General features: G+C 44.2%; 1 protein-coding gene across 1 annotated transcript in view; it reads right to left on the reverse strand.

Annotated features, from left to right (window-relative positions):
• The window catches only part of RFTN1 (raftlin, lipid raft linker 1), a 75231-nt gene extending 59486 nt beyond the window's left edge, over positions 1 to 15745 (reverse strand). Inside the window, exons 1-5 of the mRNA XM_058433736.1 lie at positions 15666 to 15745; positions 14140 to 14186; positions 11661 to 11722; positions 11417 to 11500; positions 4303 to 4687 (exon numbers count right to left, since the gene is read on the reverse strand). Of these exons, the coding sequence (XP_058289719.1) occupies positions 4303 to 4687; positions 11417 to 11500; positions 11661 to 11722; positions 14140 to 14186; positions 15666 to 15745 (658 nt within the window). The remainder of the gene's footprint in view (positions 1 to 4302; positions 4688 to 11416; positions 11501 to 11660; positions 11723 to 14139; positions 14187 to 15665) is intronic.
• Positions 15746 to 20816: the final 5071 nt, after the last annotated feature.

Raw genomic sequence — 20816 nt, forward strand, 5'->3', positions numbered from 1 at the left:
TCCTGTTACACACATGTTCACTGTATTGACCTAAGCCAACCAGAGGAGAAAGTGAGGGCAGGTTAAGGGGGCATGGGGCCCAAGGGTGGGGGTGGCTGAGTACTGCCAGCCTGGGAGCCTGGTCCATTCAGGCCTTGCCAGGCTACTAGGGAGTGGGGAGGAAAGAGGCAGCTGTCCAGCCCTGAGGTCTGTGCCTGGGCGTGGGGACTCTGGCACAGGATAGGAGGCTGCAGTTTGCCTGCAGGTGGGGCCCCAGAGAGCCCAGGTCTTGAGGGTAAGCAGGGGACTGGCTGGGCCCTGCTGTCCCAGGAGACCTCTGGTCTGGAGAGAAGAAAGAGTTTAGAGCCTGGGTGAAAATCTGGGGCTCCAAGGGCTAGATGTGGGAGGAGGAGGCAGCTGGTCGTTACCTGCACTGGAAGGAACAAGTGGGCATCACATTCGGTTGGGCAGCCCAAGCTGGGTGGGGACTGCAGGCTGCTGAGGTCATGGGCAGAAGGGACTAAGCAGAAAGGTTTGCATTGGGAAGGGAGGCAGTGGGCACCGTGGTGGCGAGGCAGGGCAGGAGGGTAGAAGGGCCCCAGGCTGCTCCATCCAGATGCCTAAATCTGGACAAGGCTGCTCAAGCTTCGCTCAGGCTTGGGTACTAATAGCAGGTACTAATAGTGAGGCCCGCTTGCCAGGGCAGCAGGGAAAGGCAAAGTGCAGGGACCGCCGCATGCACAACGATCCACGGGAATCCACCTGTAAGGATGACAGCAGCCACAGGCATGTGTCCCATATTTACAAGGGCCTTTCACCTTCACCATCTCATGTGACTCTCCCAACCTTGATGAGAGGGGGTGGCACTGGTTCTGTGCCCGGAAGTGCTAAGTGGATCCCCCAGAAATCACAAGCCAGTAAGTGGCGCAGCCAAGAGTCTTTCAAACCCCAAACCCTGGGCTCTTTCCCAAATCTAACAAGAGGCTAATTTCATCAGGACACAGAAGGCAGGAGCTGATGACCGCGGGTGGGAGCTCAATAGCTGTTTGTTAATGGACTGAGTAAAAGGCCAGAAAGATGGTGGCAGGTGGCAGATCTGGGAGGGGGCCACATCATGGGGTCCAACTATCCCGAGGGAGTTGGGAGGGAAGGAGCCCTCACATCAGGAAAGCCCAACCCCCAGGTTTTGGCCATTCACAATGAGCTGGCAGCCAGGGAGGGCTACTGAATAAAATCCTCTCAGCTAGAAACATGATTGGCATCACAGGCTTGGGTTTCTGGCTGACATTTCTAAGCATTTTAAGTGAGGAGGTGCAGGGTAGGAAGGGCAGTGCTTAGAAGACTTATCATTTTGGTGACGGTGAGAATGATTAGAATTTTCCTGAACCTGTCTAGCCTCCTGGTTTCTCTGATGGAAGTTGTGGCAACGGAGATGCTGAGGCTGTCCCTGCACAGGCTCAGGTGATCACGGCACAGCATGGACCTCCAACCAAAAGGAAATTCCCCCAGACCAGGAAATAAGTCAGCAAGCAGGAAGAGGAACCCACGGCGGGCCTCCCCGAGAACCTGCAGGGGCAAGGAGGCGTGACGGCTGCACCGAGCCTGCAGAGATGGGGAGGGACGACCTGCGCCTGCTTCTGCATGGAGAATCCACTGGAAAGTCCTGTCTGAACAGGCATTACCTAGATTCCTCTCCCCAAGGCCTCCTATAAAGGAAATAAATTAACTGAGGAGAAGGAGGGAAGAGGAGGGAGACTCCCTCTGGATATTTTTTAATTGTCTTGCTGTGATTGCCTATTTAAGCCCACCTGGCAGAAGAGGAGTAAAAATACTTCACCCTCCTTAGGGGGCCCTGAGAGAAGGCAAGCTGGGAGCTGAGCAGGCAGTGGGGAGGGGTGCCTGGGGGGGCCCGTGTGTGCCTGCGGGGGAGTGACGGTGAGTGGACTTCCTAGGAGAAAGATTAGGAGAGAGGCCGGGGGTCAGGTGAGGGTCACAACCAATGAGGACAGGGTCCCTGGACGTTCAGCCTTCAGGGAGGCCAAATATTCAAGCTGTGATAAAGAAATTAAACTGTATGGGGGTATAAAAGATGACACTCCCTATTTGTAAAATGGACCTAGTAATAGCATCTTCTGCCATAAAGCTGTTGTGAGGAGTAACTGAGATGACACAAGAAGGACACACAGAATAGGGCACTTGGAGGGTGACTGCCATCGTGACCACTGAAAGGCTTATATGTGAAATGATCCCTGTATGAAAAACCCAAAAGCTCATCTATTCCACCAAAGGAGGAAAAAGGGATAACAGTGAGCTGCCTAAATTTCAGAGATTGGCAGCCTGAGCAGAGAGATAAAGGGACTGCTTTATGTGTAGAGACAGGCAGTGTTTACCTGCCTAGGGAGACTGGGCTTGAAGGAGGCTTTAATCCCTCCTCCTGGCCTACCCCTGCAGAGCTGAAATTCTCATCCACGGTGGGCTGACCACCTCCCGAAACACACGCATTCACCCATTCCTCCCCAGCAGGATCTGTTTCTCCAGGAGAGAACAGGGACTTGGGTGATGGGATAGGGGCCAAGATGCTTTGGGTGTCGATTTTTCTGTGTTCAGCCGTCAGGGGAGATTCTGGGTGAGGGAGGTGAGTAGCCATGGGGTAGCAAGAAGGTCCTGGGCACCTGCGGAGGTTCCTAGGACAAGTTTCCCCAGTGAATAATCCTCTCACAGGAGGCAGGAAGTCTGGAAGGAGTATCGGAGGAAGGTGGGCTCTGGAACACAGGAAGGATCTGAAAACTACTGAGGAAACCTCAATAGTAACTGCCTCCTTTCTCAAAGCCAGGATTCCATGAGAGGTGAGAAACTATCGTTCTATCCCCATTTCACAGGGTGAGGAACTGAGGCACGGAAGGCAGGCCGGAATGTAAACAGACTCTAGATTCTTGAGCACCATGCTCCTCACCTCTCCGTCACTCCTGCCCTTTCTCCTGGGGGCCTCTGCCTGGCCTGACCCTCGCCCTCCCCCTCCCACAGTCCTGGACTGTACAGAAGGACTCCAATGAGGTCCATCTTCCTGCCCAGGATTCAGAGCACACACATCCAGCCCAACCTCCATGAGAAGATGGAGGTTTCTGGACTAAGACCTGGGCGTTCATGAGGAGGACACACTGGCCTTAAATGCATGCTCAGCTACTTCATGAGGGCAGCAGGCATGTGCCTCAAACAGTGAAAAATCACACAAATGAAGGGCTCTACTTCAGTGCATACTAAGAAGGCTCAATGCCTTGATTAAGCAATAGTCTTACTATATCACAGAACTGAGGCAGCTCCAATATCTCCCTCTAAATCAACTTTGCAAATAAGCCCCTGGAATTAACCATCCCATAGTTTTCTTCTCAAGAAGTTCTGATGTAACAAAAGAAACTGTTTCTCCTTGTTTTCCCTTCTCGAAGGGAAAACGCCTGTTCATTCTCACTTGTAAGAGGCTAATTTCAAGAACTAGTAAATAAATGATAATAACAATATTAACCAGGGAGATCATCCAGAAAGGCCTAAACAGAAAGCCCTCCTAAGCCCTGGGGGTCTTCTGTTCGTTTTCATACTTGCTCATACTTACATGGCTCACGTAAGTACCTTGCTCTCAGGAAATGACTGGATGCTAGATTTCCTGGAGAAAGGGGGAAATAAGGATGGTTGATTTCCTGAAGAAAGTAGAGAAAAAGGAAATACAGAGAAACGGAGGGAAACTTTGCTCCCTGTAAATCTTGTTAAGGGCCTCGGTAAATCTTGTTAGTCTATCACACAGGAAAGACCAAGCAGAGAGGTGTGAAGGGATGGTGGGTAAGTCCACCTGGGTTCATATGCCTGAACTGCCTATTTCCAGACTGGGCAACAAATTTCCTCTCTAAACCCCAATTTGCTCAGCTGTAAAATGTCTTGCTTTAGGTGGGTATTTTAACAGGTGGTGTGTAGGTTTTCATTGGTGCCTGGCAGGCTGACACTTCCTGTGTGAAAAAGCTGGATAATTCAAGGGCAATTTCGAGAGCACAGGAGATAAAAGAACTCACAGTCTAGAATCCACTTCAAACGTGACATTTTGGAGCAAACTGCAAGTCAATTTCATGTGGTTCTGTACTCCCCAGAAGTCATAACTTCAGTAAGTAAACAGTCAGCTGGCACAAATAACTGCTTGATAAAGTTTCTCCTGTTTGATGGACTGCTGTCTCTACACTCTAAATTCCATTCCTTTTTCTCTGAGATACCATGGGGATTAATGAAAAGCTGTTAGCTGTTCTTTAAGCGGGTCAAAACTCCCATTGCTGACATACTTACTCCCTGAGAGTGGCTCTTCATGCACCCCCAAGGGGTCGCTCTCTGGTCCATCCAGTGTCTTGCTCACCCCCTGTGGTGAAAGTTCTCCACCATCTTCCTCTCCGGAGGGTGAGCTGGGCTGCTTGGCGATGGGCACCTCCCCTCTGGGGCCTGAGCCGGGCTCTGGGCTTTGGTTTCTCCCAGCCGGAGCACTGCACACATCCCCAGTCCCTGGTTTCTCATTCTCCAGTGACGCGTGATCCCCACGTGCGTTTTTTGCATCTCTGGCATCCTCGGTGCTGTTGGCAGTTGACACCGGAGCGCTGCTGCCTGCCGAGTTCACGGAGGAGTGGTACTGAGGTATAACACCAACGAATTTCAGGCCCTGGCTTGCAGCCTCCTGGATCTGTGAGGCAAACAAAAGGAAGGGAACCAAGTGAATGGAATGGTCTATCAAAGGGACATGTGCAGCGTGCAAAGCGCCTCCCCGAGGCCTGCGAGGCTATTTCAGGTGCACGGGAAGAATTCCAAGCTGGCAGGAGCCCCATGTCCTCAGGGGCACCTGCCCCCACACCCTAGTCTGAAGAAGACAGTTTTTTTTGTTTATTTGTTTTAACTATATTGTCTGATGGAAAGATAAAGCATTTGGCTTTGAAGAGTTGAAATCACCACTTTGAAACACTGCGTTAGTCCTTATTAACATTTTTTAAAGAGGCTGAAAAAAGTTCTAAACAAAGAGTTTGAGAAGGAGGAAGTTTGTTTTGTTAAGAGTTTGGTTTTTTTTGTCACTTTTTTTCAGATGAATCACTGACTTCCTGCCCATCGGGCTACTGTATAACTACAGCTCGTCTATATAACCATATACAAGCAACAGATGGCATTTTATGGCCCAAAGAGCTTCCTTTTTGGACAATAGTTTTGGCAGAGAAGGGCAGAGGTGGGAAAATCACCCCTGTGCCAAGGCTGTGGGCCCATCCTCCCCGAGATGTATCATCTAGACGGACACCTTGCTCCCCGGTGCTCTCAGGTTTAGGGAAGGTCAAAGGAGCCCACAGATCATGCCCAGCCCACAGCCATAGAGTGACTCTTGGCTCTCCAAGTCCTGGTCCACACCATCCAGCAGCAAGGTGATGGCTCCTTCTCACTCCCTGTACCAATGGGATGGGGGATGAACACCCACCTGGAGTACTGAGGTACTTGAACTCTCCCTATCCCTAAAAAATAGCCCAAGGCAATTGGGTTGAATGTAAGTCATAAGTTTGAAAGAAAAATTGAAAATAATCATCTAATAAAGCAAGAGCCAGCCAAAGCCAGAAGGTAGGCTTCAGGGGACTTTCCAGGCAAGGATGCTTAAGTCATTTTACAAATAAATAAGGCGGTGCAGACCTCAGAGCTGTCTAAGTCTTAGTCACCAAGCCCTAAGCAGATGACCTCAGAAAATCTTGAGGCCTCTGCAACGATAATCTACCCTCATTTGAGAGTCAGTTTCGCCAGCATAGAGCTATTCTCTCTAAAGGAGAAGCTGCCCTGACAGTTCTCCTTGGAAGAACCACCCTGACATTAAATGGAAAGTCATTTTTCTTCCACACTGCACAACCTGGAAAACTGCAGTTGCAAATGTGCAGTCCAGTCTTTAAATCCTAGCCTGTGCTAGACATAAAATAAGAATAGTAGTAATTACTGTCTATTATAGACCTACTATGTCTAGGCATTGAGCTAGGCATTTTACATAAATTAAAACAACAAAACGTTTCATCCTTCAATGACGCTGCATGGTATCATTGTCTCCATTTCAGATGAGGACACTGGAGCCCAGAGACATTAAAGTCATAAAACAAGCAGTGAGTAGCCAGAGTGCAAAACCAGGTCTGGCCTGGGCCAAAGTTCATTCTTTTAATCACAAGACTCAGTGGACACATGTCAAAGCATCAACTACATACATGTCTATGGGCATGTATGTGTCCACTCATATGCCCAGAGTTGGCTCAATTCACTCTTCAAAAGTTAAAAAAACAAAACACAAAAAAAACCTTAAAGCCATCCATTCCATTTTGAAAATTTTTTCCCTCATTAATCTATGATATCCACTGATTTAAAAAATTATTCTATAAAGCTCCTAAAAGAAGGCACAGCAACACAAATTTTTAAAGAAAATAGCAGGGAAATAATTATACCAAAGAACTTTGGAGGCTGAGGAAAGCCACTGTATGCAAAGCATACTTCTGAGCTTTCTGGCAACATATGCCAAAAGAGAAAGGCAATGGGTTTTACAGCCCTCAAATGAAATGAGGAGACACCTGCACTAGCTTCTGCTACTACTCTCTTACTGCAGAGGAAACAGCTATGACTTCTGAAGCATTTTAATAACTGCTTCCTTGGAGGGCTCAACCATAGGCCAGTCTAACTAGAGTCATGGAAATAGCATGAAGTTTAAAGGCTTTTGGAAAGGCCTGATGTGGAGCCCCAGATATGTGACTCACCATCTTGAGGAACCAGAGTAGATTATATGAACTTGCTGCGCCTCAGTTTTCTCATATATAAAGTGAGTGAAAACACATTTATTTTGCAGTTGCACTGGAGCTTAGTTTAGACGTTACATATGGCAAGTGCGCCAAAGGATGGGGCACAAAGACAGTATCTCTAACCTCTCTCCTTATCAGTCCTGGGCTTCTGCGGCCCTGCAGAGACTGCTGTCATCTAGAGTGAAGAGGCGAGGACTCCATACACAGGGCATTATCCTAGCCCTCCCCTTCCTCACTGGGACTGGAGGAATCGGAGAGGCTTGGACACAGACATCTGCCCTTCTCCCACAACAAACCAGACAACCATATTCCTTTGCCATATTGTACTGCAAATTTATCCTCTAGGCCAGGGGTTCTCAAAGTGTGGTCCCCAGACCAGAGCATCAGCATCCCCTGGGAACCTGTTGGAAATGCAAATTCTCAGGCCCCACCACAGACCTATTGAGTCAGAAACTCTGAGGGTGGGATCCAGCAATCTGTGTCTTAACAAGTCCTCCAAGTGATTCCAACGCAGCCTGATGTTTGCCAATCACTGCTCTAGAATACATATTTCGTGAGGGCTGGGGTATTTTGCACTGCTGCATCCCCAGTAATAGAATGATGTCTGACATGTAGCAGGTCCTCAATAAAGATCTGTTGAATGAATGAATATATTAAATAATGGATGAATATGTAGCCTTCTCTCCCGAAATGAGCTCCTTGAAGGTAGGGATGGAGACATTAATTTTTCAGCTGTAGAATTCAACAAATAGTTAGTAAGCCCCTACATTGGTCCAGACCAACACGGTGCTTAGGTACCAGGAATGTAAAATAGGATCCCCAACCCTCAAGAAGATTTGGCCAATTATTGCGAACAGAGTTTAAAAATAATTACACTATCATGGAACAATTAATGCTTATAATGACATATAAAAAGTCAAGATTCTAAACTTCATAGACTTTATTATGACAACTATGTAATACACATACATAAACTGTGCATAAAAAGTCACCAAAATGAAAACAGCACTGTATTTGGGGAGTGGGGCTATAAGTGATTTTTTTCTATTACTGTGTAATTTTCAAAATTTACCTAAAGGGCATGGATGTTACTTTTAGAATTGAAAAAGTAAATATTGTAAAAATTCCTCATAGAGGATAATATAGTAATGGATGTGAAGGCATAGATATGACAGTGACAATGGTGATTATTTCTGCCTGAAGGGGAGGTTGAGAAAAGTTTCTCAGAGTAGATCAGGGATGTAACAAATGACATGCTGTAACACAAAAGGAAGAGTAAGAAATGTGGCACAACTGGAGCATGTATGCCTCACCTTAAAGTATTCAAATCCAATTTTTTTTTTTTTTCCCAAAATGCCATGCTAGACAAAACCTATTTGGGACCCACTCTGCAGAAGGGTTTGAAGGATGAATAAGAGTTCACCACATATGTAAAGGAAAAGGAGAGGGCAATCCATGTAAAGGCAAGGAAGGATCATGATGGGCAAAAGTGTGACAGTATGCAACAGCCTGGTGTGTTGAGGAAATTTCTAGAAATATTTCTGGAACATGACATGAGAAACCAAGAGGAGCCCAGAAATGAGGCTTGACTAGACGTGACAAGAACTGGATCACATATGGCCTTGGATCCATGCCCACAAAGGCTCTGAGTTCACCCTGCAGGCCAGCATATCCGACTCTCCCACCACAGTCATAACCTCAAGAGCAGAGCAGAGTGGGAGTCTGAGGGAAAACTGCAAGATTTCTTTGAATGCTCATCTTTTACCTTCAACTTCAGCACAAATTTTGTATCTTATACCACAGTGCTACCTAGGATCCAAACTTTAAAAAGATGTCAAAGTTAAATGCAGCCCTTATCCTGTGCGTTCCAGGGAAATTCACACCCCCAAGAAGAGGAAGCATACTTGTAGCTCTGCTTATTTCCTTCAAATAGATTCCTGGAAGTGGTATTAATGAATGAAGGGATATTAACTTTTCAAAGGCTTGGCAGAGGCTGCCAAATTGTTTACCAGAAAGGGTGAGTAGTCCTTTTTAACTAGACGACCACATTTAGATTTTATGAAGATCAATATTTGGCTAGACCTAGGGGCCACGACTCTTATGGTTCTGTCTTACCCTGGTATAGACACTTTCCTATTTTTCAGAAAGTCATTTGACTGTGTACTTATGGCTAAATTAAATCCTGCTTCTCATTCTTGCATTTATAACCTTCACTGAGCCAGTCTCACATTCATCATGGTGGTGGGCATGCGATGTATTCATCAGGGTTCATCCCCGGCTACCAGCTCTCCTCCACTCTACACTCCCCTTGGTGACTTCCTCCACTCACATGGGTTTAGCTACAAATCAGATGTTCATTATTCCTAAGTGTGAACCCCTAGCCCTGGCTTTCCTTGGAAGTTCAGACCTACACAGAAGACGATCACAGCTGATGCGTCCACTGTTGATCTGGTCTCTCCAGCTGGAATCACAGTATCTTCTTCCCTGTTTCTAATCCTGTGTATCTGTTCACCACACCCTACCACATTTATCCCCCAATGTTTCTGGAATTACTTCCTCATTCTCCATAAAGTGACCATCCAAGCTCACTTTACTTCAAGCCCTCATCATCTGTTGCTGGACATTACCATGACCTCAGGCTATGCCAGGGTCTTCATGAGCATGGAACCAAATCAACATGGAAGAACAGATCATGAGGAGCCAGGTCACCTCAGCTATGGAGCTCCCCACAGACTCCCACACATGCCCACAACATCTCTAACAACAACGATTACAGGAAACAGCAACTATTAACATTGCACAACTCTTCTACAAAGAACTTCCACATGCATTCCCTTAGGCCTCAAATTCATACCTTACAGAAGAGAAAACTGCTTAAGACATTCTGTGACTGGTCAAACCTCACAGAGCTACCCAAAGCCATGCCTGGCTTTCACTCTGAGTATCCTAAGCCCAACCTGATGCCTCTTCAATGATACCACTCTTTCCACTTCAGATAATCTGACCTGTACCAAGATGCCCAGGTGGATGCCTGTTTAAACTGATATACACCCTCACCCACCTTCTTCTCATTTCTGCTGCCTGTAAGAACCCACCTGCCCCAAATACTTAAAGGAGTAACAATTTCTGGTTTAGGCACTGAAAATTAAACATGGCTGTTTTGACTAATCCACAACTTCACTCAGTTGCTCTATAATGAATAAGGACATGCTCCACTGTAACTCTAATCAGGAATCATGATGTGAAAAATATTTCTTTTTAAAAAAATTTAGTTATATAAAAAGTCACAACTCATTGTAAAAAAAAAAAATCTTTGGTTATATATTTGAGGAATCATTTTTATTAAAAATAACAATATGACATTAGATTTCTAGGATGGATTGTCTGTTTCTATGTTCAAAATGAATACCATGTTGCTAATGATGAGTGCGATATATACTCTACGTGCATGCAAATATACGTATTTGTGCTTTAGAGTACGTGTATCAATCGGGGTAAGAAATCAGAAAGAAGTGAGACACAGGTTGGATTTAGTAAAAATGAAGGCTATATGCAACATAGGAAAAGGAAGAGAAAAGCCTCCTGCTCACAGGCCAATAGGGATTGGAGTGCCCACAGCCTGTAGTAGATAGCATGGGTAAAGAGTCAGAGACACTTCCAAGACTGTTTTGTCTGACTCTACGGAGGATGGTGTCACAGTTAATTTTATGTCCACTTGACTGAACTATGGTGACCAATTGTTTGGTAAAACACTAGGCTAGATGTTGCTGTAAAGGTATTTTTTAAATGTGTGATTAACATTTACTATCAGTTGACTTTCAGTAAAGTGGATTCCTCCATTATTAGGTGGGTCTCATCTAATCAGGTGAAGGCTTTAAGAGCAAAGACTGAGATTTCCCAAAGGAAAAAGAATTCTACCTCTGGACTGCAACACAGAAATTCTCCCTGGGTTCTCCCCCTTCAAACTCAAGACTGCAACACCAGTCCTTACCTGAATGTCCAGTCTGCTGGACTGCCCTGCAGATGTCAGACTTGTTGGCCCCCACAATCACATAAGCCAATTCCTTAAAATAATCAATTTTCTCTCCCCGCACCAGGAGGTGGGGGGGAAATAAGATAGCACAGGGCAAGTTGATGGAGGTCTCTTAATCTAAACCTGACTAGGCATGAAATAAATGATGGGTACAGGCTCCCAAATGACAGTGAGCCCCAAACAGAAACAAGACAACTAGGACTTCATCTGGTATTGATTCCAGGTCCTAAGTGAGAGGCTGAAGTGTGGCAGGGAGGCTTTCAGCCATCACTGTTGCCCAGGTGAAGGAAATTTCCCCCACTGTGTTTTGAGGAGACCTGCTACACACCAGGTGAGGGAGGTTATATCTATAACTGATGGATTTATTTTCTACAGGTTATATAATAAACTTAATGAAATGCCTGTAACTAATGAGCTAATTAATGCTGGGAATCAGAAACTTACTGCTAAAAAAATAGAGAGCTGTGCTGTCCAATAGGTAGCCACTAGCCTCATGTGGCTATTTAAATTTAAATTAATTCAAATAAAATAATTAAATATTCCTCTCCTTAGTCACATGAGTCACATTTCAAGCACCCACCAGCCACTTGCGGCTAGTGATGACCCCATGGACAGTGCAGGAGTAGAACATATCCATCATCATAGAAAGTTCTATTGGGTAGCTCTGTCATAGAGCATAATAAATCACATAAAATACTGAATAATAGAGTTTTTGACAGCGATTTCTGAGGCATATAATATGGGGTAAATCCAAGGCTCACATCCACATACTTATATACCCTAGATCAGACCACTGCCCACTCCGGCCCTCCCTCATAACTCACACGCCCCCGATCCGTGACAACATAACACAGCACACACAGGGAGCCCACAGCAGAGGTATGCCCTAGATGTCAAGAACAGGCACAAAAATGCCATTCTGGGTTGCAGTTACACGTGAGTCTTTACAGCGAATATTTTATCAGACACACGCAACCCTTCCCATCTTGTCACCTACACTCTTGTACAGCTTTCTGAAAATGGAGGCTCAAAAATAACACGGGTTTGAGCTCACATCTGAAGCTGCCTTTAGTTTTGACATGTTAACACTTAGCTGCAGAATTGGAAGCTTTGCTAGGCGCTGCTGGATGTTTAGCTCCGTTTTGGGGCCACAAGGAAAGATCATGTAAACTTTCTGCTGCTGTGGTTTTCTCTTTTAGCGACTGAGAGGTCTTAGAATCTGCCCTTGGACAAAGAGTTTAAAGACTTAAAGCTTTGGACCTGGCTCTGTTACTCAGTAGTTATATTATTGGTCAAATCAGTTGATTTATTTTAGATTCAGTTTCTTCATCTATAAAATGAAGATACTAATATTCATTTATTCATTCCATAACTACTTACTGAATATCAATTGTATGCTGGGCACTAGGTTCTGGGCAAACAGCAGTGAGTTAAACAGGCACTATCCCTTCCCTCTTGAACTTAATGTGTGTTGGTCTTACTCAAGGGGTAATTGAGGGACTCTGAAGAGTTTTATTCCATCCTTCTCGAACTGTTTATACACAGTTTGAGGAACCACAGCTTGTCCTCAGATCCCTGGCAGGGCTGAGTTGAGGAGAAGAGGTATCCGTTTATTCTCCTCTGCTACTAGGGGTGATTAGAGGGAAGCTTGAGAAATACTGTAAGAACTCAGCAAACTGTAATCTCCTAAAAAAAACAAAAGAAAGAAGTGGGACCCAGCATTCTAGTGGAAGCAGAGAACAGATTCATCCTTTGGTAGCTCTGTTCAGGACAGGGATTTCTGATCAAAGGATTTTCATTTGCCTGCATTATCTGTGTTAATGGACTCAGTTCTTTCACTGAGACTGTGCCTATAATTTCACCATTCATGGACAATGAAGTGCATGGGAGTTAGGGATCGGTAGGACTGAGAGGTGTCAGTAAAGCCTCATCCCCCACAGATCTTCAGATGGCTTTTAGTGCTCCCCAAAACCCAACCCACCAGGAGGCTTCAATCCAGTGTCAAAACTCTAAATCACAGATACAAATGGGAAGCGAACAAGGAAGGTCCTGCCTGTGAGGAAGAACTCAATGGTCTCTCCAAGAACAGTTAAATGGTCAGCACAGTGGGGCCAGAGCTGGACTTAAGAAGACCTGGAACCCTCAGCATACTTGCTCCAAGTTTCATTCCTACTTTTATCTGTTGGCATCATTCTTCTTTCTTATCTAGGACTAATTTTTTCTATGTAGCAGAAAATATGTCCATTGCCACCTTCTGAGTTTTCCTGCTAACAGCTTAATTACTGGAGGTAGAATGTCTAAACTTCCTGATTACCCAAAGCAAAAGATCCCAGGGAAGGGCTCTGATTGGCCCAGCTTAGGTCAGATGTCCACTTCTGGGCCAACTGGCTTTGACCAGGGTACATGGTGGCTCCCTTGGAAATCATCTAATTGGATTGCAGGAACAAAGAAGGTCTCAAAAGAAGAATTTCAGGGCAGAAAAAAATAAATATTTAAATATCTATCACATATATATATCACCTGGTATGAAATAAAATCTGAAATTTGCTCATAACTCACACCTACTAAAATGAAGAAGAGGATATAAGGCAACTGATATTTATGCCAAACAAAACTAAGCAAGTAAGTCCACATCTGTTTTAGTCAAAATGGTTTTGGTGTCAGTGCTCTAGGCTATTTGTATGCATAGACACAGCATTCTTCTACTTTACAGAGGATATCTTTGCATATCTCCTTCCAGTCTGCTCAACATTGTTTATTAAGAGCACTTTTTGAAATCACCAAGCAACCCCCTCAGCCATTCCACTGCACAGAGTAGTTTGTCATAGTAGATGCGTGCCCTGACCAGGAGGGCACAGTCAAAGAGTCAACATGCTGGAGTAGTCAGGAGTCACCTCCGGCAGATTTTCCTTGGCCCAGAACACCCCAATCTCCCTCAGTGTATGCCCATCAGCAGAATTCAACATATGTGTGGTTGTCTGCACTCAGAACAGGATTCTGGAGCAAAGACGACCTGGGCCCATGAGAACTGCCGTCATCCAAGTAGGACTACTGAGGAAAAGAACTGGCAGGAGAATCTGCTGGCCCCCTCTAAGTCTGCAAGACCCCCAGGCTTCCATTAAATACTGCTGCACACCCACAAGGAAATTGATAAATCAAACTTCAAAACATTATGTTAGCACAACATTTAAAGAGACTTTCGTCATAGTCCTGTGGGAGTCAAAGAATGCATGCCAGCCTTCCCAGTCTGTTGGTTCTGTGGCTGCCAAAATCCATTATTGGTAACCATGGATTTAACCTTACCCGCAGGTAAAATCTGTGCATTCAGAAATGATTTGGGAGAAGGATTCCTATGAGAAACAGGGCTAGCAAAAGTGAAGAGGCAAGAAAGCCTCAGAAGTTATGCAGGTTCAGTGTGCTTGAGCTGAAAATCTGTAATCACAATTTACTGAGAGCTTACTGTATGCCCAACACTGTTTTAAAGGCTGTACGTGGATTAACTCATTTAATCCTTATAATAATAATAGGTATTATTTTTCATCCGTCTTACAGATTAGAGAACTGAGGCACAGAGATATTGGGCAACTTCCCCAAGGTCAGACAACTAATAAAGGGAAAGTAGGATTCAAACCTAGGCAGCTGGCTCCAGAGCCCACGTTGCTACCTGTTACACTGCTCAGCGCTGTATTCACAATGTTCCTACACTCTAAGCTGTACTGGGAAATACCAGGGCTAGATTGCAGAGTCTTGCGTCTTTAGAGTCTGGACTTTTTATTCTGAAGGCAATGAGATACCATCATGATTTCTGAGCAAAGTGACACGATCAGGCCTGTCCTAAGGAAAATAAATCTGCCCACAGGATGTGGTATGGATCCAGGTGGGGGTTGGTAACAGAGCGAGGAGACAGGAGGCAAGGGACAGGCTGGGGCCCGGAAGTAACTGCAGAGCTCATGGGAAAGGTCATAAGAGCCTACACTTGCTATGGGAAAGGATGTGAGAAGTCCATGGGAGACGAAAAGTAGAGGCAGCAGTCTGTGATACACCATGGGATGCTGATTTGTCAAACAACTGAAGCAAAAAGTGAAATAATAATTATGCTCAGATGACAGGCATGAACTGGGATTGTCTGAACAAGCTGGGACATATGGTCACCTGGTTCAACGTGACCAGCATTGAAGACCCAGAAACCTACTTTAAGAGGCACGCAGATGACTATTCCTTCTACTCCTTCCCTGTCCGGCACATGACCCACTGCTTCCATCACTCTCCTGCTATTACATCCTTGGCTTTTTCTGTCTGACACATCCCACAAATGTCGCATCCATCCAATCCACCCAGGGCCACAAGGAGGAGGGCTCAAGGTCTCCCGCCAAGGCTGAGGCCACACGGCCACCCCGCAGTGGCTCCCTTCCTCCCTGGTCAGCTGTCTTATGCTTCCCCAGGGCTTTCTCCCCTCTCCTGGGCCCCAACCTCTCCCCACTTTCCCACCATTCTCCAGAGATGACCTAAAGACAAAATCAAGGTCAGAAGCTGAGAAGCCCATCCGCATGTCCTCTTCTGGCCCTCCACTCTTTGTCCGCAGCGTCAGTGGGACCCGGTTAAGGCAAAACCCAGGCCATGGAGCTCATGTTTTCTGGCACCCTGGAACACCCAACCCTACTTAAGGCCACTTCTCTCTTCTATATCCTCAATTTCTCTCTCTCTCTACTGGCTCCTTCCACTCAGCATACAACTAAATTCAAGTTATCTTTTTTTAAAAGAAGAAAAAGAGGAAAGAATCCAATCAACAACAGAGGAAAGTAATCCTCGTCCACCCACCCCTGCCTCACCGACTCCACCTCCACTCACTCTCTAGCTTCTGCACTGCCTCCCCATGGGCAGCTCCCCACAGCCCTCCTGTGACCTCCATGATGCCAAATCCCACAGGCTTTTCAGCCCTCACCACCCCATCCTCTCTGGTAGCTCATGCATTCCCTCTTCCTGGAGACGCTCTTCCCTGGCTTCACCACCACCTTTCTGCTGGTTTTCTTCCTGCATGATGGCCTGTATACAGCCCTCACAGCAGCCAGGCTGGTATCTGAAAGATGTGAGCCAGTTAAGGCTGCTCGTTTTAACTCTCCAATGATGTTCCATTTAGAATAAGAATCCCAACCTGAAGCCAGCCAACAGAGTCCAACAACTCTTGCCCTGCCCCTGAGATGGGTCTTGCCCACCTCTCAGGCCACATCCCAAACTCCTGACACCTTCACAAGTCTTTGTCATTGTTTTCCCCCCACCCCAAGATTTGTTCCCATCAGGGGGCCTCAGCACTTTGCAGATCCCTCTGTTTGGGGTGCTGTTCCCCCCTCCATCTCCCTGCAACTGGTTTTCCTAGCTGGATGAGAGGACAGGCAGTTTGTCTGTTTTGCCTCTTGCTTTGTCCTCAGCATCTGGAACTGTTCCTGGTACACAGTAAGTATTCCGTGGGCATTTATTAAAGGAATAAATAGGTATGAAATTAAATTTGCAGTATCTGAGGTTACCCCCAAGTGGGAACATCTATGAGTCTACAATTTCAGGAAATACCCATCTGGGACCAATAATGTTTTAAAAAATACACTGGAGATTCAGAAAACTTACACATCATTTGCTACTCCTATCATCTTAACAGTGAAGAAAACTGAGGCCTAGAGATATTAAGGGGGTTGCAGGTCCAGAGACATGTCTCAAGAAAGCATTGCTGTTAAAATGTGCAGTTCTTGGGTTTTCAGTCCATCTCTTAAGAAACCAAGTCAATCTTCCCCTCAGGAAAAAGAAAAGAAGCAGAAATAAGCAATTTGTTAATATCACTACTTCTTATCAAGGTAAAAAATGCCTCATAATCAGGCATACCCATGGGCCTTGTTTCACAAAGGCACTAAGATGAGGCAATGTATGTCCCAAAAAAACAAAAAAAAAACAGTTTTTTGGAGTCGCTGAGGTTGACAACCCTAGTTTTATACTTTGGTAATACCAGTGACCTTGGAATTACAAGCTTGGGGTTAAGAACTCAAGGGTTCATTAAGACTCCCTGGAACATTCTGGAAAACCAGCTTTAGAGTCTTCATTGAACTCAAATCTCAGCACCACAGTTAAATGAGTGAGTCAAAAGAATGTAAGTTTAAAGAATTTAACCAGGAGCAGATGTTTCTCTTCACACCACACTGCTTCAACATCCAGTATTCGTGACTTTTTTTTTTCCCCCCACCATCCTCTGATTTACATAGGCTTCCAAAGCATTAATGAAACACACTTTAACAAAATGTTGAGATGGTGCCACTGGGCATTGCTATCCTAGTTTTAACCCTTGGTTAAAAAATACTTTGTGATTTCCACGACTCCAGACCAACAAAAATATAACAGGGTCCTAATGACATTTGAAACTCCCATGGTAAACAAGGCAGTTAAACTAAGTACTTGGGGATGGTTTTCATTACAATGTGCTAAAAAAATGAATGTTTTATTGTTCTTTTGTAAATGCCCTGGAGAACCCTGGGATGGTTTTTCTGGAAGATGGAAATGATTTGAGAGAGTTTCAGAGCACATGAAGATATGTGATCCCTTTGAGTAACAAATAGGAGATGGGTTTTTTTTTTGGAGGGGGGAGGGAAGGAGCAGCTTTGCATTAACAACTACTGAGAATTATACATTTAAAGATTATCTTCAATGTCCAATAACCCTTATATTCAATACTGAATTTATTTCCACTTCTCGCCTTCATTTTTATTTGTTACGTATTCTCAAAGTTCTCTCCTAGTAAAAGAATGAACCGGAAATGAACATAAGCATGTCGGAATTCATGTATGTGGCAGACTGTATTTTCCAAAGATGGCCACAACAATATCTCTCGTTCCATATGGTCTGCTGGAACCTTGTCATTCCTCCTTCAAGAGCTGGAACCCATGTCCCCTGTACTTCAACCACTGTGGATCCTTATGACGGCCTCAACCAATGAGTAGGTGAAAAGGACCCTTATGTGACCTCCAAGGTATAATCATCAAAATTCCATGAACTTCCACCTTCTTCTGTTGGGATGCTTGCTCTTAGAACCTAGCTGCCGTGTTTTGAGGAAGGCTTAGCAGTCTGTGGAGAGGCCTATAGCCAACACCAACTTGCCAGCCATATGAGTGTGCCATCTTGAAAGTAGATCCCCCAGCTACCACCAAACAGCCCAGTTGATACCATGTGAAATGGAGATTAGCTGCCTCGCCAAGTATTGCCCAAGTTGCAGATCTGTGAGCAAAATAAATGACTACTATTGTTTAAAGCCAATATGTTTTGGGGTGGTTTGTTACATAGCAATAGACATCTTTTAAAATACAGTAATCATCACTAATCCATACCCATAGGAAATACCAGACTGCAATGATTTTGTGAAGTGTAAAATCTAAATCCTTTATAAAAGATGCAGTTAGCAGCACACTCAAATATACAGAAATGTAAACAAGGATAACACAAAAGCTCCCACGGAGTGAGCCTTCAGAGATCTGCTTTAATAAAGAGGTAAGAGCAATTTGTAATTAGCCTCTCAGTTTGTGATGATGCATCCAAACTGCTGGAACAAGCAGGTACCCTTGAGGTAAATAAACACTGCCCCTGCAGCATGGCTTACATTATTAATTGGTTTAGCAAACCTGTAGGCAAACTTAGGCTTAGTTCTTGTTTATCACAAGTTACAAATGTGCAGAGCATGAATTAATGATGATGCTTTACTATCCAAAAGCAATAAAGAATGATGCCCACATTCCCAGGCACCATCAGAGTCAGAAAGGGTCACAGAGACTCCTGTGCTTGAAACTTAAAAAATATATCCATCTGTGTTATTCTTAAGGCATCATAACAAGAAGCTGTCATTGCCCTCTGGGGAGTGTCTTAGAAGTTAGTCAGAGTAGACACTGCATCTCATTCAAAATGGGAAGTCATTGGAAACAAAATTTCTACACCAACTGAACGATGAATAGTTCCATCAAAAAAACTAACTTTATTTCCACCAGGAATATATTTAAACGTTTTCTTTTAAAGTTTTTCCATCTCTTCGGGTGTTTTCCATCTGACTTGTACTCTCTGTACCTTCCATATGACAACCTTTTTCTCTCTGAAGAATCTTTCTTTCTAACAGCTCCTTTGACTGCTTTTGCTTTTGCCCAATAACATCCCTACCACCCCATCAATACCACCACTATCACCTTTATCAAGACCATCACTAGTACCCCAATGAATAACACCTCCATCACCCTCATCCCTAACATTTACCAATCTCCCCCCAGCTACCTTTTCAAAACTAGGAATGCTGCTATAGGCTAACAGAATGAAGATGTAGATTGGGAAGTAATTAATTAGATGGGAAACCTCAGTTTAATTCTATTTTCTCATTATTTCATATGCGAAATTTATAATAATGAATTATTAAAATACTTGAATCTTTTGTCCAACCTACATATCCTGGGTTACTTGTACAGAATACAGTACCACCCCTATAATGGTAATATGCCCTTTTTCTCATTCTTTTAAACACATAAGAAGTCAAAAGTGATCCAACAAATGAATCATTTAAAGTTTAGATTTTTCTCACAACAGATTTTTTCCACTGGAGTGTCAGAAGGCAATGTTTATTTTTAGCCTTAAAAGGAAAACAAACTTTGTAAAAATAATAGCCCTTATATTGAGCTCCAATTACAGTTGTTAGTTAAGTGGGAGGACAAAAATAGTTACCAATCAATCAGCAAACATTGCCATATTGGATGAAGAGCAGAGGGAATACTAAGACATACACAGAAAAATTCACAAAATGAGGGTATATGGCACCGAAACTCAGCACACCACTATCATAAACCTGAGCTAATCAAATAAGGCTCTTTGATAATGAAGGGGAAGTCATTTAAAAGCTGGATTGTACAGAATGGGAGAAAATTTTTGCAACCTACTCATCTGACAAAGGGCTAATATCCAGAATCTACAATGAACTCAAACAAATTTACAAGAAAAAAACAAACAACCCCATCAAAAAGTGGGCAAAGGACATGAACAGACACTTCTCGAAAGAAGACATTTATGCAGCCAAAAAACACATGAAAAAATGCTCATCATCACTGGCCATCAGAGAAATGCAAATCAAAACCACAGTGAGATACCATCTCATGCCAGTTAGAATGGCCATCATTAAAAAATCAGGAAACAACAGGTGCTGGAGAGGATGTGGAGAAATAGGAACACTTTTACACTGTTGGTGGGACTGTAAACTAGTTCAACCATTGTGGAAGTCAGTGTGGCGATTCCTCAGGGATCTAGAACTAGAAATACCATTTGACCCAGCCATCCCATTACTGGGTATATACCCAAAGGACTATAAATCATGCTGCTATAAAGACACATGCACACGTATGTTTATTGCGGCACTATTCACAATAGCAAAGAGTTGGAACCAACCCAAATGTCCAACAACGATAGACTGGATTAAGAAAATGTGGCACATATACACCATGGAATACTATGCAGCCATAAAAAATGATGAGTTCATGTCCTTTGTAGGGACATGGATGAAACTGGAAAACATCATTCTCAGTAAACTATCTCAAGGACAAAAAACCAAACACCGCATGTTCTCACTCATAGGTGGGAATTGAACAATGAGAACTCATGGACACAGGAAGGGGAACATCACACTCCAGGGACTGTTGTGGGGTTGGGGGAGTGGGGAGGGACAGCATTAGGAGATATACCTAATGCTAAATGACAAGTTAATGGGTGCAGGAAATCAACACGGCATATGGATACATATGTAACAAACCTGCACATTGTGCACATGTACCCTAAAACCTAAACTATAATAATAATAATAAAAAATTAGTGAAAGAAAAAAAAAAGCTGGATTGACCATAGAATCACAGAATATCAGAGCTATAGGCAATCCTAGAGATTATCATTCTAGTGCAAAGGTTTTTTTTTTTTTTTTTTTTTTTTTT

This window comes from Hylobates moloch, unplaced genomic scaffold, assembly GCF_009828535.3.
Source record: "Hylobates moloch isolate HMO894 unplaced genomic scaffold, HMol_V3 SCAFFOLD_22, whole genome shotgun sequence".
In the NCBI taxonomy this organism is placed as follows: domain Eukaryota; kingdom Metazoa; phylum Chordata; class Mammalia; order Primates; family Hylobatidae; genus Hylobates; species Hylobates moloch.